The sequence below is a fragment of the Somniosus microcephalus genome, chromosome 12, assembly GCF_052327205.1.
Source record: "Somniosus microcephalus isolate GS21.2 chromosome 12, FLI_Smic_1.0, whole genome shotgun sequence".
Classification (NCBI taxonomy): Eukaryota; Metazoa; Chordata; class Chondrichthyes; order Squaliformes; family Somniosidae; genus Somniosus; species Somniosus microcephalus.
Genome location: NC_140998.1, coordinates 47653729 through 47672597, shown reverse-complemented (window position 1 = coordinate 47672597; position 18869 = coordinate 47653729). Strand labels below are relative to the sequence as shown.

The 18869-nt window shown below is 41.6% G+C and overlaps 1 protein-coding gene across 4 annotated transcripts in view; it reads right to left on the bottom strand.

The window, feature by feature from the left end:
* Positions 1-18329, bottom strand: part of lgmn (legumain) — a 34522-nt gene extending 16193 nt beyond the window's left edge. Inside the window, exons 1-8 of one of the 4 annotated variants that reach the window (XM_086002801.1) lie at positions 18175-18329; positions 17918-18013; positions 5975-6140; positions 4055-4152; positions 3883-3964; positions 2746-2831; positions 1449-1524; positions 402-464 (exon numbers count right to left, since the gene is read on the bottom strand). In XM_086002801.1, the coding sequence (XP_085858927.1) occupies positions 402-464; positions 1449-1524; positions 2746-2831; positions 3883-3964; positions 4055-4152; positions 5975-6140; positions 17918-18013; positions 18175-18200 (693 nt within the window). In that variant the 5' untranslated portion in view covers positions 18201-18329. Of the gene's footprint in view, positions 1-401; positions 465-1448; positions 1525-2745; positions 2832-3882; positions 3965-4054; positions 4153-5974; positions 6141-15026; positions 15090-15132; positions 15153-17917; positions 18014-18174 lie in introns of those variants that run through there. The other 3 variants (XM_086002802.1, XM_086002803.1, XM_086002804.1) reach the window with 3 other exon arrangements.
* Between the last annotated feature and the right edge of the window lie 540 nt (positions 18330-18869).

Sequence of the window (18869 nt, the reverse complement as noted above, 5' to 3'; positions counted from 1 at the left end):
AATAAATGATCTTGGCTGCCTGCACCCAATTTCTCACTTAAAAAAAAAAAATCATAGATTGCTATAAATTTTGCTCTTCCTTCCTTCTCCCACAGTAAATACTATGCAATCCCGAGCAATGTTCCCTCTAAATTTTATTTTGTGCGCAGTCTCTTTTAAATCTGCAGCGCAGCCGCACATGCGCAGTATCTTTTCCAGGGGCAACAGCTGGGGAGCGGCCTGCGCAGGACCTCCCAGTCAGTGCACGGCTCAGGGAACGTCGGTCCCGAGACTCGCCTTGCTGCGATGCACATGGTTTCTTGAAGTCTTAGTGAGACAAACTTTTAAGCAAGGTTCTTTCATTCCTCTCATTCCCCACCCCCTCCCCTCACATTCTGGAAGAACTTAAAGCTCTACAATACCTTAGCGTATTTCTCATGCATATACATGTATTTAATGGTCTCTTGCAAGTCAGCAACTTGAAGCTGAAAAGAAAACACTTAATTCAGCACTTCTTGTAGAATACTAGAACAAAATAAAGATTCTAAAAACAGGGTCAAAACTCTTCTGATTTATACTAACAGTGCACAAGTATTTACTTTGATGGTAGGTAAATTATTTTACAAGGACTGGATTCCCGAACACGCCTCTTCACATCAGTAGGACAGATATGTACACAAGTGAATCTACTTAATTTCGGAGTACCATGTGCTGTTTCGAAAACTGCGACAAGCCAAAAGGTGGATGAGATCCGTTTAGTGCATAGAAAGAACGTGTGGGACACAGGATAATCATTAGAAAAATGTAGTTACAGAAAATAAAGAAGATTGGCTGCATAGTTCACAAGAGCTATGGATGTAAAGAGATGATGGGCCTGTCACAAGTGGATGATGTTGTGTAACTGTTAGTTGTATTACACACCATTTAAAATGGGGAAAAAACTATAATTTGCAAGGTTTCTTTTACACCTGAAGGTGGAATAACTGACAGATTAACCAAAAGAAAACTATAGCTAGGGCACCAGATTGTGAAAATATCTGCATGTCAAAAGACACATTCAGAATAGGAAGACAGTGACACTCGAGGAGATAAGGCAAGGGGTGTGTAATTAACTACAGGCAAGAGGAAAGACATGGTCAATGCATGTACACAATCATTAAGAACAGCTCCACCAATGGCGAGCGGGACCTGTAAATCCACCTGTGCATGACGTTACTGGTTTGGGGAGTGTGATCTTGTTAAAAGGATGGAAATCAGAAAGGATATCGGACTGCTATAAACACATGTGCCATACTGATCTTTAGATCAAAACCATGAACCATTTATTCCATTCAAGGAAAATAATAATACAATTAAACAGCAATTGCAGCACTTTTGGCACTGAACATGGTGAAAAAGCCTTTAACAGATAGTCACACCTAATGCTCAGATGAAAGTGACAAGTGTTACTTTCAGGAGAGGGAACTCACATCACTGTTGGGAAATGCCAATATTCCATCTGCTCCATGATCAGCAAAATAAACAAATACATGATCCTTGGGGCCACTGCCAAAACAAAAAAACTCAAGTCATTGATCAGTCTAGAACTGCATACACTGCTGTAAGTGACGCAAAGCTAAAGGACAAGATAAGGCTAATAAAATACTATTTTGTACCATTTATTAAATTAACAAAATTATATAAATAAATATTTTTGAAATGATTGCGCCATAATTAGTGAATGGTATTCAATAAATTATTCAGGATGACTTTCAATTTAGCAAATTGAAAAGAGGATGTCAAAGTAACAAGCCGACCTGTAGTTCTGAAACTTAACCAGGCCCAAGTAAATTTACATTCAACAGCTTGAGGTTCTGTGTAAATACAACATGGTAAAGGGGCTCGGGAAAGAGAAACACACAAGAATTGCACTCTGGAGTTATATAGAAACTCTTAGTTGAATCCAGCATAGTGACTCACTGCCTATTAAATTGTTTTGTCTATTTTTCATTTTAACATAATACAAATCAGATGTGTAAGTGTCCAATGCACAGAACATTATACAACTCAATAAAAAAAATTAAAAAATATATATTTAAGTAGGTGTGTTAAAAAAAAATGCTGGAGGTGAAATTCAACTTTGGCGGGAGCGCAAAATGGGTGGTTACAAATCGGCCACCCATTATACACCGCATATTTGTTCATTTCATGGACGTCAATGGAGAGGAAATTGGGGCGGGGGGTATATGGGCCACCGATTCACTGTCACCCGCCAGAGTGGAATTTCATCCCTGCTATACCCATTACTCAGTGGATGAAGGCCACTTAATACACCAGGTATTTATAGTCTGCGGAGCATGATTTTTGGTGCATTGATTAATGCACTCATGCAAAATTTCTGTGGCTGCCATTTTAACTAAGTAGATAGCCCAATACAGCACATAGGAATGTTACAAGAACTGATTTGCCAATATGTTAAAATATCACAGCAGCTCATACAGGTACTTCCCATTTCAGCTGCACATGACACAGTAGAAACAAACATGATTCTGGGAGCATAATCTGGGATTTGTGGAAAAAAAAAGTAACGTTCATAAATATATGTCCCACGACAGACATCAGTCAAGTTTATTTTTAAATAATGATCGAAAAAAAAAATCTGTTGGCAATAAAGATATTTTCATCAGTTACTTCAGCCCAGTAGTGTTATAAAATTATACATATCTCCTTGACAAAAAAAATGAATCCATCCAAGCCATTAAATTGGTAAAGGTACTGTCATTTTACCTTTTTAAAACTTTGCCAGAACCTTTGTCCTTTACGGCTTCTTCATCTCCTCGGAGAACAGCCAAAAAGGTTTCTGGGGTCACTTGCTGTATACCAGGGATAGATATAGAAGATAATAGCATGCATGAAATGAGGTATGAATAAAGAACTTGTATTCATATTTCCATTTTTAAATGATCTCGGGATGCCCCAAAACCCTTCACAGCCAATTAGATACTTCCGAGGTGTCGTCACTGTTGTAATTTAGGGAAACAAGGCTGCCAATTTACCCAAAGCAAGTGCCCGCAATCAGCAATTAAATAAGTGACCATATAACGATGTTGGTCGAGGGGTACATTTTAGCCAGGACACTGGGAAAACTCCCCAGCCCTTCTTTTGCGTCCACCTGAGAGAGCAGACGCCGCCTCAGTTTAATGTCTCATCTGAAAGACAGCACCCCCGACAGTGCAGCACTCCTTCAGTATTGCCCTGAAGTGTCAGCCGAGATTATGTGCTTGACTCTGGCGTGGAGCTTCAACCCGCAACCTTCTAAACGCAGGAGGCACAAGTGCTACCACTGAGCCAAGGCTGACTCCCAAATATAGGATGAACATTATGTGAAATGCTTACAAACAAGTAGCTGCTTCAAAAAAAAGGGGAATCAGGGTAGCTGCAGAGGCAGAGCAATAGTGCACTGATGTACTGCACTGATGTACTGCCCCGGTTCTCATAGGAAGGCAGGGGGTAGGACAATGCCTTTCTTATGAGGAAGAGGAATTCAGTACACAGCCTCGCAGCTCGTTCAACTCAGTATTTGCAAAGATCTGGGGCCAAGTTACAGAATAGTGAAAGAATATTTCAATCAAATATGTGCATTCACAGACAATTGAACCTGCCAGATTTTGCAATTCCTAACATTTAATACATAGGTGTATTTAAGTAACATCTTAATTACCCAAACACTTTGTATTCACCATACTTGTATATTAAACTGCTGTCATGTGATGTGGGTTTTAAAGCTTGAAAAACACTGGGAATAGTCGAGTGTATCGTACAGTTACCACGTGAATGCAAGCTGACATTTTGATATGGCCATCATTAAAAAAAAATTGAAACTTATCACACTTGTTTACAAGCCTAGTCCAATGAGAGGGTTACCTCTTGTACATAATCCTTGAGTACACCTTTGTATACATCGTTTCCATTGGGCTTGTTAATAATAATACCCTGCGTAGGATTCCTGCCAGACAAGCAAAATAAACACACAAGCTGTTCAGTTACTGCGCATTCACAAACAAAGCTTCCTGCAACTGTTTTCTAATGTACTTACGCCTCATTAAGGGCCAGGTCATCGTACATCATGACAATAATCCGCTCATCGGGAATACCATGTTGGTGGACAATCTGGTAGGCGTGGCATACATCGGCCTATTGGTGGGGCAAACCTCGATTCCATTAGACCAAAAATACTTACTCATTATGGTTATAAATTGCATTGAACATAAAAAAAGTTACTGTAGCGAGTCCTTATGAAAATTTAATGTGACCATTGTAGCTATGTGCGAAATAGAATGGGAAAAGAATGTACCAAATCAAAGACGTAACCCAAAGTAAACAGCGAGGGATTAAGTGCTTCCCCAACACAAGTAACTGAGGGTTAAACGCAACATTCTTGCATTCCCACTGGGAAACTATATCTGAATTGAGGGTAGGTCAGGAACAGTACTAGAATGCTGTACTGCTGATTCCAGCCACACTCCCTCCCAGCATGGCTCCCTAGAGAGCACTGAATTTACCCTATAGAGCAAAGGTTCCCAAACTTTACTTATTACGTACCCCCTTCCAGTTCTACCAGCTGCCTACGTACCCTTACCAGCACACAGGTTTAATATTTTAACTCTTTAATGCCCAAGCATTGTACAAAATGTACAAATTATAATACACATATACAACTTAGTTTAGTGATTGGATGTGAGGGCTCTGTACGTCACTGTCTCTGTATCTGTGTTCTCACCTGGTACATCTTGAAGTAAATTAACTACTTTATATAACAAAATTACCACACAGAGTTTTAAAACTTCGTCTGAGTAGATTATAAAAATGCAATAAATAAATAAAATGCACCAGACAATTTCTCCCCTGTACCACCCCGCTCCCCCCCCCCCAAACCCCCAAGAGATGTCTTGCATACCCTTGCCAGTTTGGGAACCCCTGCTATAAAGTACAGGTTAGGGTCGTCAACCCTCGCAGATTGTTCAGGAGTCTCCCAGAATTAAAGATTAATCTCCAACACTACTGTTAGCAACCAGAGCACAAAAAGCACTCATACAGGCATTAATGCCGGCATCCTGCAGCAAATTATAATAATTAAATGGGATGAGGATGTTCTCCGAACAGCATTAGTTAAGAGTAAGTGACGGGCTCTGCCTCCCCGCCACCCCCCAGTCTCTGATTGACAGCTGTCTCCTCCAATTACACCCCTCTGCCTGCCTCCAGTCTCACTGACAACCAATCAGATTGCAGAGCAGAATCAGAGTGGTGGAGAGAGGGGAGCCTCAACCAATCACACATCATGAAGGTGGGATTCTCTCTGGCAGCGGAGGTTTTAAATTTCCATATAGATTTCAGTATACTATGGCTGGAGGAAAGGCACCTCAAACACTCCAATAAAAAAGTGCTCAGGTACTTCACAGAATCACCAATGCAGATAGAGGCCATTTCGGCCCATCGAGCCTGCACCGACACATATCCCACCCTATCCCTGTAACCCCACGTATTTAATCCCCCTAACACTAAGGGTCAATTTATCATAGCCAAATCAACCTAACCCGCACATCTTTGGACTGTGGGAGGAAACCGGAGCACCCGGAGGAAACCCACGCAGACACAGGGAGAATGTGCAAACTCCACACAGACAGTCGCCCGAGGCCAGATTTGAACCCGGGTCCCTGGCGCTGTGAGGCAACAGTGCTAACCACTATGCCACCGTGCCCCCACTACAACTCAAACCGCTAAGCTTTGTGTATTATATATATTTTTCAGTGGGAAAGGCAAATTGAATGTAGTGCTAGAAATAATACAGGCTCACTTAAAATGCCTAGAGGTGGTTGCTCAAAATACATCTGAACATTAGAGAGATGCAGCTAGCAACAGAGGATAATAAAACGTAAACCATCACATGATTTTGAACAATCATAGCCTAGTTGACTTCACATCACACAAACTCTCTTTATTCTAGCTCGTTCAGTACCTGATGCCTGTAGTTGTACCAGCCACTGGATCCAGCAACAAGTACGACCCAGTGTTTGCCTCCATTTTCCGGCTCTTCCAGTGGAACAGTGTTGACCTTAACCAGGAAATGGTTGAGCACTAAAAATCCTATTGCCAGGTATTGCATTCTGCCGTGGGTCAATTGTCTGATGATTTTATTAAAAAAGTGTCAATTAATTTGAATCACAAATATTAATGCTTCAGAAACTTCTGCAAAAGGAAGTAGTTCTCAATTTTGCATTTCAGGAAAACAAGATAATCAGTATAGAAACAAGAAGTTGTTTGGAAAAAAAAACTGTGAAAAAGTTTTACTGAACTTTTCTTTGAGGAAGGTGAAAATTCAGGGCAGTTTTGAATCACATTAGTCACCGTCATCATACACAATTGTGCTCGAATGTGCTATTGTCTCCAAAAACATAAGACTTCAATAAATCCCCTGCCTCCAAACAACCACACCGACTACAGTAGCAAATATATCAGTGAATCATACCTCCTCAACTCAGAAAGTTACAAGATCTCAAAACAGAAGGTGAATTTTTGATGGGGGAAGCACTTTTTTCTAAAAAAAAACACCACGGGTTCAATATTTTTCTCATTTACTGTAAAGTGGTATTACATTAGGGTGACTGCTGCATGGATTTTCCCCTGTACACATGCCACATTCTGCAAGTGCCAATCTGTGGGAAGAGCATTACATGGCTGTGACTTAACGGCAATAGATTACTGAACAAGCGACAACTCACTGAAACATACAAGATTCTGAAGGGGATTGACAGGGTAGATGCCGAGAGGTTGTTTCCCCTGGCTGGATTGTCTAGAACTAGGGGGCATAGTCTCAGGATAAAGGGTCGGCCATTTAAGACTGAGATGAGGAGGAATTTCTTCATTCAGAGGGTTGTGAATCTTTGGAATTCTCTGTCCCAGAGGGCTGTGGATGCTGAGTCTTTGAGTAGATTCAAGGCGGAGATAGATAGATTTTTGTACTCTAGTGGAATCAAGGAATGTGAGGATCGGGCAGGAAAGTGGAGTTGAGGTAGAAGATCAGCCATGATCTAATTGAATGGCAGAGCAGGCTCGAGGGGCCGTATGGCCTACTCCTGCTCCTATTTCTTATGTTCACCATGAGCAATGCCACGAGAGATCAATTAGCATTAAATCAGCACATCCAGGGGTGCAGAAATCACACTTTGTTACAGATGTAAAACCAGCTAGGCTTTTGAGCTGGACGCTGCAGCTGATAGGCACATTCCAATTTCTAACGCTCCCTGGCCGAACAACAACTAAACTCAGTGACCCAAGACTTTAGTTACACCTTTGGTCTTAAGGGAACACAGAATCACCTTCCAGCGGTCTGCACAGAACGGGATTAAACAGAGTGTTATATTTGGGAATTTGGAAAGAGTGCGAATTCGGAGAAGAGGGGAAGGAGTTGCTTCTTTTTGCCTACACTACTTGTAGTGCTTTGTGTTATAGGTAGAGATTTAATTTCAGTACCCTTAACTTAACCTAGATCAAGTAGTCAAGAAACTACATTGCAAACTAAGTTACCTAATTACAAATGTAATTAAATAAAACAAGGTCATATAAGGATGGCAGTGCAGGTGGTGTGCCGCAACTGCAGCATGTGGGAGTTTGTGGAGAGCATTGTGATCCTGGACAACCACATTTGCAGTAAGTGCCTGCATCTTGAGGAACTTCAGCTCAGAGTTTTTGAGCTGGAGTCTGAGGGGAAGATATTGCGGAGCATCGGGGATGGGGAGTTACCTGGACACTTTGATCCAGGAGGCAGTCATACCCCTTAGGTTAGGTAGTGGTACAGGTCTGGTTAGTGGTCAGGGACAGGAGGGTGTGACTGTAACTCAGGCAGGTAAGGGGACCCCAGGTGCAGTGCTGGAGGAGCCTCAGTCTTTGCCCTTGTCCAACAGGTATGAGGTTCTTGCTACTTGTGTGGATGAGGGAAAAGCCTGCAGGATGGATGAGCAAGCTGACCATGGCGCAGGAGGCCATTCAAGTGAGGGGAGTGAAAGGGAATGTAGTTGTGGTAGGGGACAGTATAGTCAGGGGGATAGATACTGTTCTCTGCAGCCATGACAAGAGTTCCGAAGGTTGGGTTGCCTGCCCGGTGCCAGGGTTAAAGATATCGCCTCACTGCTGGAAAACAACTTGGAGGGGGAGGATCCAGTTGTCATGGTCCATGTAGGAACCAACGACATAGGTAGAACTAGAAATGAGGTTCTGCTGAGGGAGTTTGAGAAATTAGGATCCAAATTAAAAAGCAGAACCTCAAAAGGTAATCATCTCTGGATTGTTACCTGAGCCACGCGCAAATTGGCATAGGGACAAACAGATTAGAGGTTTAAATGCGTGGCTCAAAGAATGGTGTGGGAGGAAGGGGTTTCAGTTCATGGGGCACTGGCACCAGTACTGAGGAAAGAGGGAGCTATTCTGTTGGGACGGGCTCCACTTAAACCGGGCTGGGACCAGAGTCCTGCCGAACCGAATAACTAGGGCAGTAGACAGGGCTTTAAACTAATTGGGGGGGGGGGGGGGGGGGCGGGCGGAGGAGGATTCAGGAAAGGGTCAATTTAAAAGCAGCAAGATAAATATCAAGGCTCTAGAGCAGAGTAGAGTTTTGGGTAAAAATAAGCAGAGTGGGTCAGGAAAGGACAGAGAGAGTAACAAAGGTAATCAGGCATCAGTGACTAAGGCGACAGCAGGAAAAAAATAGAAATGTCAAAACTAAAGGCACACTATCTGAATGCACTAAGCATTCGCAACGAAATAGATGAATTAACAGCGCAGATAGAAATTAACAGGTTTTATCTAATAGCCATTGCGGAGACATGGTTGCAAAGTGACCAAGGTTGGAACTAAATATTCCAGGATACGTAACTTTTAGAAGGGATAGGCAAAATGGAAAAGGAGGCGGGGTAGCCCTGATAATAAAGGATGGGATAAGGACAGTAGAGAGAAAGGATCTTAGCTCCAAAAATCAAGTAGTAGAATCAGTTTGGGTGGAGCTAAGAAACAGCAAGGGGCAGAAAACATTGGGAGTTGTTTATAGGCCCCCAAACAATAGTTGTAATGTAGGGCAGAGTATAAATCAGGAAATTAGAGGCACATGTAATCATGGGGGACTTTAATCTACATATATAGACTGGGCAAAACAAATTTGTAGCAATAGTGTGGAGGGCGAATTCATGCAAGATAGTTTTCTAGATCAGTATGTTGAGGAACCAATTAGGGAACAGGCTATTTTAGGATCTAGTATTATACAATGAGAAAGGGTTAATTAATGGCCTTGTAGTAAAGGGGCCGTTATGGAAAAGTAACCATAATATGATAGAATTTTATATCGAGTTTGAAAGTGATTTAATTAAATCCGAAACTAGGGTCTTAAATCTAAACAAAGCAAACTACGTAGGTATGAGGGGCAAGTTGGCTACGGTAGATTGGGAAACTACATTACAAAGGTATGACGGTAGACAAACATTTAAAGAATACATAATTTACAACAAATATACATTCTTTTAAGGCACAAAAACCCCACAGGAAAAGTGGGCCAACCGTGGCCAACAAGAGAAGTTAAAGATAGTATTAGATCAAAGGACGAAGCTCATAATCTTGCCAAAAATAGTAAGCCTGAGGATTGAAGATTTTAGAATTCAGCAAAGGAAGACCAAGAAATTGAAGTAGAATGAGAGTAAATTAGCGAGAGACATAACAGACTGTAAAAACTTCTATAGGTGTGTAAAAAGGAAAAGATTAGCAAAAGTAAATGTGGGTCCCTTACAGGCTGAGACAGGAGAAATTATAATGGGGAATAAGGAAATGGCAGAGAAATTAAACAAATACTTTGTATCTGTCTTCACGGAAGATGTAAAAAACTTCCCGGAAATAGTGGTGATCCAAGGCTCTAACGAGAATGAGGAAATGAAAGAAATTAGCATCAGTAAAAATAAGTACTGGAGAAAGTAATGGCACTGAAAGCTGATAAATCCCCAGGACCTGATGGCCTACGTCCTAGGGTTTTCAAAAAGGTGGCTATAGAGATAGTGGATGCATTGGTTGTCATTTTCCAAAATTCCATAGATTCTAGAATGGTTCCCGCGCATTGGAAGGTAGCAAATGTAACCCTGCTATTGAAGAAAGGAGGGAGAGAAAACGTCAAACTACAGACCAGTTAGCCTGACATCAGTAGTAGGGAAAATGCTAGAATCTATTATTAAGGACGTGGTAACAGGGCACTTAGAAAATAATAATAGGATTGGGCAGAGTCAACACGGATTTATGAAAGGGAAATCATGTTTGACAAATCTGCTAAGAGTTTTTTTGAGGTTGTAACTAGCAGAATAGCTAAGGGGGAACCAGAGGATGTGGTGTATTTGGATTTTCAGATGGGATTCGATAAGGTGCCACACAAGAGGTTATTAAACAAAGTTAGGGCTCATGGGATTGGGGGGGTAATATACTAGCATGGATTGAGGATTGGTTAACGGACAGAAAACAGAGTAGGAATAAATGGGTCATTTTCGTGTTGGCAGGCTGTAACTAGTGGGGTACCGCATGGATCAGTGCTTGGGCCTCAGCTAATCACAATCTACATCAGTGATTTGGATAAGGGGACCAAATGTAATATATCTAAGTTTGCTGATGATACAAAGCTGTAAGTTGTGATGAGGATGCAAGGAGGCTTCAAGGGGATATAGACAAGCTAAGGTGAATGGGCAAGAACATGGCAAATAGAATATAATGTGGAGAAATGTGAAGTTATACACTTTGGTAGGAAAAATAGAAAAGCAGAGTATTTTTTAAATGGTGAAAGATTGGGAAATGTTGGTGTTCAGACGGACCTGGGTGTCCTTGTACATGAATCACTGAAAGTGAACATGCAGATACAGCAAGCAATTAGGATTTGAGTACAATAGTAAAGACATCTTACTGCAATATTATTGGGCACTGGTGAGACCACACCTGGAATATTGTGGACAGTTTTGGTCTCCTTACCAAAGGAAGGATATACTTGCCATAGAGGGAGTGCATTTTGACCTGAAACAGTACACACAAATGTACAAGAAAACACAGGAACCTTTTGGTAGAAATTTCAAAAAAGGAACTAGGAGCCGGTTTTGGTTGCTGGCCTACTTCTTACATCTGTAGAGGACATAATTTGCAACAATTTGCATCATGCACGGTCATTCTAAGACAACTGATGCAGCAGAGATAAATGACTTGTATCCGTTACCCACGTACAACCTCAGCACTATCAGAGCAAAACAAATTTTACTAACAGCAGACTTTGTAAATGTCATTGTTCAATTATTCGTGATTATAGAACCATAGACGTTTACGGCACAGAAGGAGACCATCTGGCCCATTGTGGCCGCGCCGACCAGAAAAGAGCCATCCAGCCTAATCCCACTTTCCAGCACTTGGTCCATAGCCCTGTAGGTTACAGCATTTCAAGTGAATATCCAAGTATTTCTCAAGTGTGATGAGGGTTCTACCACCCTGTCAGAGAGTTCCAGGCCCCCACCACCCTCTGGGTGAAAAAAAACTCTCAACTCCCCTCGAATCCTTCTACCAATCACTTTAAATCTATGCCCCCTGGTTACTGACCTCTCTGCTAAGGGAAACAGGTCCTTCCTATCCACTTCATTTACCGGTCCCTCAATCTTATACACCTCAATTAAATCTCCCCTCAGCCTCCTCTGTTCCAAAGAAAACAACCCCAGCCTATCCAGTCTTTCCTCATAGCTAAAAGTCTTGTGTAACTGATAATATGGAAAACTATACCATTCCATAAATAAGTTCAATCTAATTCTACTGGTTCTCTCCTGATACTTTGCTATACTATTATTTTGAAAAATTTGAAGGTAATTACATTGGTAAAAAATGTCACCGCTCAATAATATTACAAAGCAGATACTGGAGATCAAACAAAAACAGAATATGCTGGAACAGTGAATAAGCCAGTCATCATCTGTGGAGAACACAGACGAGGTAACATTTCAAGTGTGCAGACCCTTCATCATGACCAATACTGACATCTCCATATGTCAGTATTGGTCATGATGAAGGGTCTGCACACTTGAAATCTTTGATGTAATGTTTCCCTGACTGACCTGTTTGGACACCATTCACACCTTTGACTGCTGTGATTATCTCTCTGCCGAGGTGTGATAAATGGCAGTTGGAAAGGTTACCTGTAAACATCTGACATGATTCTCTGACTATATAAGCTGTGTCTTTATGCATTTCTCCACTTCACCTGAAGAAGGAGCAGCGCTCCGAAAGCTTGTGATTTCAAATAAAGCTGTTGGACTATAACCTGGTGTTGTGTGACTTCTTACACATCTCCATATGTAACACTGCCTCCAGAATCATCCAATACTTTGTAGACTTCATCATGAGCTAACCCGTTTGAAACTTTGTCAACTCCCCACCATTAGGAACATAGGAAATACTAGACGAGAAAAGACCAAAGTCCATCTAGTTCGCCTTGTACCATCTTGGTAGTCGCATGATACAATAGATTGGAATTATTAACTAATCATAGCAATCAATCTCTATCAAATAGTCTACAATATTCCCAGACAAAACATGAGGGAAAACCCCAGTGTTGGAGAGCTTTGGGGACCATACATCCAAAGTAATCTGTTTACATAATCCAATCCCTCCATCCCCTCAATCATTTTGGTTGCTCTTGTCTGTATACTTTCAATAGCTGCAATACCTTTTTGTACTGTAGTGATCAGAACAGTACACAGTGTTCTAATGATTTATGAAGTGGCAGGTTTACCTCCATGACTAATGATGGAAAGCCTGGTAACGGGATCATGCCCAACCATTACGGGAGGAGGAATTACAATATGAAGTCAGATCCTAAACATCACCACCTGCAGTAAAATGCATGAAGACCAACTCAAAATCATACATCACACATGCTACACCAGGCAGACTCCAGAAATTCCATCCCTTTGTACCAGGCAATTGTTGGAGGGAGTGTGGCGAGTACCCACATCAATGAGCAGACTAGCACAACTATCCCCAACCACAATAAACAGGTGGATGAAACACATGGGACATCTGCTGATCAGAACAAGTGGTATTTGACCTCCACCTGGAACTGAAGAGATTCAGGGCAGTCTGGGGCCTGCTTTAGGAGATCCACTTAACACAAACAATCCCAAACACTGCAACCCACCCACTGGCTATGAGGGGAACCAGCCCCAACCACTATGCAGGTGCCCTCCACGCTATCCCCAAACCTGACTAATCCCCAGAACCCAGGAGCAAACAAGCTGCCTTAGTCCTCCCAATCAGCATTGTAAGCAGCTTGGATGGATCAATACATTCCTTCCGCAGGCACCGTCTAGTCAGGCAGTGTAGCGACTTCATACACTGTTGGGAAATGTACTCAAGATGTGCATGATTCTTTATTTAGATGAACGAATTACCTCAAAATTTATATGTACCCTTAAATCAGACAATGGCTTCATAAAACTTATGTATGAATATACACCTTTATGAAGTTATTTATTCATATAACATGAATGCACTCGAGAACCTAATGAGAAGAATTTTATGCACAAATCCACTGAGAAGTGTCGCAGCTGAAGCACATTTAAAAAAAAAAAGTTTCTCGAAATGAACACCGAATAGGAACAGGGGTAGGCCATTCGGATCCTCGAGCCTGTTCAGCCATTCAATTAGATCGTGGCTAATCTGTATTTCAACTAATCTGATACATCCTCAACTCCATTTGTTCCATACTCCTCGATACCCTTACCTAACATAAATGCATCAATCTCAGTCATGAAAATGTCAGCATCCACAGCTTTTGAGAGAGCAAGTTCTACTATCCGTTGTGTGAAAAAGTGCTTCCTGATTTCACTCCAAAATTAGCCTGTGGTTTTTCAATACAACAACTTGCATTTATATAGCACCTTTAACATAGTAAAACGTCCCAAGGAGCTTCACAGGATCGTTAACAAAATTTGACTCCGAGCCAAAGGGGGTATTAGGACAGGTTTGGTCAAAGAGGTTGGTTATTAGGAGCGTCTTGGAGAGGTAGAGAGGTTTAGGGAGGGAATTCCAGAGCTTAGGGCCTAGACAGCTGAAGGCACAGCCACCAATGGTGGAGAGCAATTAAAATCTTAGATGCACAAGAGGTCAAAATTTGAGATCTCATAGGGTTGTAGGGCTGGTGGAGGTTACAGAGATAAGGAGGGACGAGGCTATGAACAAATTTGAAAGCAAAGAAGAGAATTTTAAAATCGAGGCGTTGCCGGACTGGGAGCCAATGTAGGTCATTGAGCACAGGGGTGATGGGTAAACGGGACTTGGTGCGAGTTGCAATACGGGTAGCAGAGTTTTGGAGGAGCTCAAGTTTACGGAGGATGGAAGATCGGAGACATCGGAATAGTCAAGTCAAGAGATAACAAAGGCACTGATGGGGGTTTCAGCAGCCGATGAGCTGAGGCAGTTGGAGAAGGGCAATGTTATGGAGATGGAAGTAGGAGGTTTTGATGATTGAGCAGATATGGTCGGAAGCTCACCTCATGGTCAAATAGGATGCCAAGGTTGCGAATGGTCTGTTTCAGCCTCAGACAGTGGCCAGGGAGAGGGATGGAGTCAGTGGCTAGGGAACAGTGTTATGGTGGGGACAGAAGACAATAGCTTCGATCTTCCCAGGTAATCAAGCAGTCCATGCCCACATGGAAGACCTGGATGACATTCAGGCTTGGGCTAATAAGTGGCAGGTAACAGTCGTGCTACACAAGTGCCAGGCAATGACTATCTCCAACAAGCGAGAGTCTAACCACCGCCTCTTGACATTCAAAGCCATTACCATTGCTGAATCCCCCACCATCAACATCTTGGGTTCACCATTGACCAGAAACTTAACTGGACCAGCCACATAAAATACTGGGTATTCTGCGGCGAGTGTCTCACCTCCTGACTCCCCAAAGCCTTTCCACCATCTACAAGGCACAAGTAAGGAGTGTGATGGAATACTCTCCACTTGCCTGGATGAGTGCAGCTCCAACAACACTCAAGAAGCTCGACACCATCCCGCTTGATTGGCATCCCATCCAACACCTTAAACATTCACTCCCTCCACCACCGGCGTACCGTGTCTGCAGTGTGTACCATCTACAAGATGCACTGCAGCAACTCGCCAAGGCTTCTTCGGCAACACCTCCCAAACCCACGACCTCTACCACCTAGAAGGACAAGAGCAGGACTGAAAGACTTAAGAGACAAGGCCATCTGTAAACCAACAAGCGGATTTATTTTATATGTAAATATGAGCAAAAAGGACATCGTTTTCAATTAATTTTAATAGAAAGTAACAAGGCATGCCACTCCACCTGTCAACGGGTTAAATTTACTTCAGAGACTAGCAAATATCTGCAATTACTCGTCTCAAACCTGCTTCTGTAATAAAAAAACCCAGAAAATGCTGGAAATAACCTGCAGGTCAGGCAGCACCTTCTTCGGTGTCAGTTTTCCACAACAAGCTTCAGCAGACTATCTTGCGTTCCAGCTATTCAGAAAACAAAAACCTGACTTCTGATAACCACAGCTATATTTACTGAATCAGAGAATTATACAGGAGGCCATTTGGCCCATTGAGCCTATACCAGCTCTTTGAAAGAGCTAACCAATTAGTTCCACTCTTCTGCTCTTTCCCCATAGCCCTGCAATTTTTTCCCTTTTAAAGCATATATCCAATTCCCTTTTAAAAGTTACTATTGAATCTGCGTCTACTACCCTTTCAGGCAGTGTAGTGCATTTCAGATCTTAACTCGTTGAGTAAAAAAAATTCTCCTCATCTCAGCCCTGTTATTTTTGCCAGTTACCTTAAATCTGTGTCCTCTGGTTACCGACTCTCCTGCCAGTGGAAACAGTTTCTCCTTGTTTACTCTATCAAAACCAATCATAATTCTGAACACCTCTATTAACCTTCTCTTCTCTAAAGGAAAACAATTCCAGCTTCTCTAGTCTCTCCGTATAACTGAAGTCCCTAAACCCTGGTATCATTCCAGTAAATCTCCTCTGAACCCACTACAAGGCCTTGATATCCTTTCTAAAAAGTGTGGTGCCTAGAATTGGCACTATACTCCAGCTGAGGCCTAACCAGTGATTGACCAGTTGAGCTTCCACTCAAACCTGCCACTGTCCTCCTAGGTGTGCTCCCCCCCACCTCCCAAATATTGTGTGTGTATGTTCCTGAACCTCATCATTTCAAACCGATGTAGTATGTGAGACACACTATTTCTGACAAATGCTTCATATGGAACTAAACTACATTTCCAGCAGTTTGCATGTTGTGGGAATTGAGCCCATTGTGAGCAAATTTAACTTAACAGCACCATCTTAATATAAAATCAACCCAAAATTTATTTTAGGCCAAATAGTCAAAAATCCCAAAACAGGACATGTGGTGTAAGGCTTATATCTTTTATAAAACAGCACATAATCTCATTTACCCATGAGCAATTCTACTGGAAATCAATTATAAAAACCAGTACATCTAGCACATATTTCCTTTCTGTCGCACTTCAAATGTCAAACAAATTTAAGTGTCGCACTTCAAATTAAAAAAGTATAAAGGAACAAAGACAATAATTTCTCACAACTGCCAGAATGTAATCTGAATGACATTGCCACACTTTTAATAGCCAGGATTATGACTTTCAGCCTCGAAAGCAAATAAACACTTACTTAATAATTAAACTTTACATCCTTAAAAAAGCGACACCCAAGCTTTACCTGAGCAAAATACTACATTCTGCATTACATGGTGTAGCATGATCTGTATAAAGCTTACCGTCCAACTTACTGAAAGCAACACTATTCTAACCCACTAAGAGTACAACATGCAAAAGTTAAAGCATAGAGAAAGTCAAATTATATTGAAAATAATCAAATAAAATTGTTAGTGCAACTTACAGATGTAACCATTTTATTGTATAGTATATTTATAGTGCTTGTTTTAATCATGCTGGAAATTGTGGATCTTGCCATTTGTATAAACCAATTAGTAGCACTTTTATGCAGAGAACCTACAAGTGGAAGCACAAGAGTAACAGAGGAAAGAGAAAGTGCTAACTCCCACCTCAAAACATATTCCAGATTTCAATTGTTCTTTGGAGCAACTCAAAACAATTTAAAAAAACACCCCAAAGGAACTGCTGGAAGTTTGGTCTTTCAGTATCTGACAAGAGAAAGGATGAGGTAATGTATCGCTTGTAAACACTTCAGGCTTCTGACGGATGGGTCTTTATACAAAACATCAACCCTTACCATCTTTCACACGCTGAAGGGCCCACTGTATATTTCCAGCATTTCTGTTTTTGCTTCAGATTTGCAGTTTTTTTAATCTCAAAAAGACATTTATCACCCTCTCCTGATTGTTGTTGGAAATAAGGCACTAGTACTAAACTTTGCCCACTGTGCCAGTAAACACTTGCAACAAAGCACGTTTGATTAAATCATACCTCCCATGTGAATGTTAAATAAAACGAGATCACCCACCCCCCTTCTTCGGCGGCACCTCCCAAACCCGTGACCTCTTCCACCTCAAGGGCAGCAGGCGCATGGGAACACCACCACTTCCCAAGTTCCCCTCCAAGTCACACACCATCCTGACTTAGAAGTATATCGCCGATCCTTCATCATCGCTGGGTCAAAATCCTGGAACACCCTCCCTAACAGCACCGTGGGAGTACCTTCACCACACGGACTGCAGTGGTTCAAGAAGGCGGCTCACCAGCACCTTCTCAAGGGCAATTAGGGATGGGCAATAAATGCTAACCTTGCCAGTGACACCGACATACCATAAGAATTTAAAAAATACCGATAGAGTTATTGTTAGGCATAACTAGTAGTTTTTTTGTTCCTTTTTATATACCTAGTCCATATTTTTAAAACCACGAGAGGAAATCCGACAAAAGCTGTCTCCAGGTTGCCAAATGTATGTTTCGTTTCCTCAATCTTGTAGTCCCTACTGTATTGAAAACAGGTTAATAAGCCCAACTAACGTCCTCTCAAACACGGCTTTGCGTCTCTTTTTTTCTCCCGTAAAGTTTGCACTTGTAGCATTAACTGTATGAAATAAGTATTTGCTGAAACCTTTGGCGCGGCACGGTGAGCCAAACACACCCTTACCTTCCTGCGTGACTTAAACTTCTCATTCCCGCTGGCTCCTTCGCTCGCACTAACGGCCAGTCTACGCAGTCTCCGCTTCTGCTCCAGTAAAAGAGGAAATCGCCACAGACTGACACTTGTATCAACCAGTTAAACCCTCTCAGCAAATCCCTGATCACTACAAGCATCTGGAAAGAGGAGGGGGGTGTTGTGTTTTTTAAAAAAAGAAGCATTCAATAAACTGTTGTAATGCATCAAGCTTTAAAAAAAAATACAAATATAAAAAAGTGTACATCTGCTTTTTTTTGGTGGGGGTGTGAGGGGTTAGAAATTCAACCAATGCCATGGAATGGTGAGACATGGATTCATACTGTGCACTGCGAGTTAATGATTAAAGCTGGCTAATCGTAAAAAAGTTAATGTTTGGATTTTTTTAAACTGGGAGATTGTTAAAAGTATAGAAGTCTGTTTTCTTCAAAATAGTCGTTTTTCATATTATTTTGCATTTTATGGTGTGGAACCGCCCCTTATTGTTTTCAATCAATTGGATTTAACCAAATCCCAGTTGTGCTGTTATTTAAGGTTACATGTGTAATCTCCTTGACACAGCTGCGAGCAAACCGGGAGAAAAAAATCGCAGAGGCATTAAAAAAAAAATTGTTTTCATTTTCTTTGAACACTATTGTTTATTAGTTATAAAACTATTGAAAATGGGG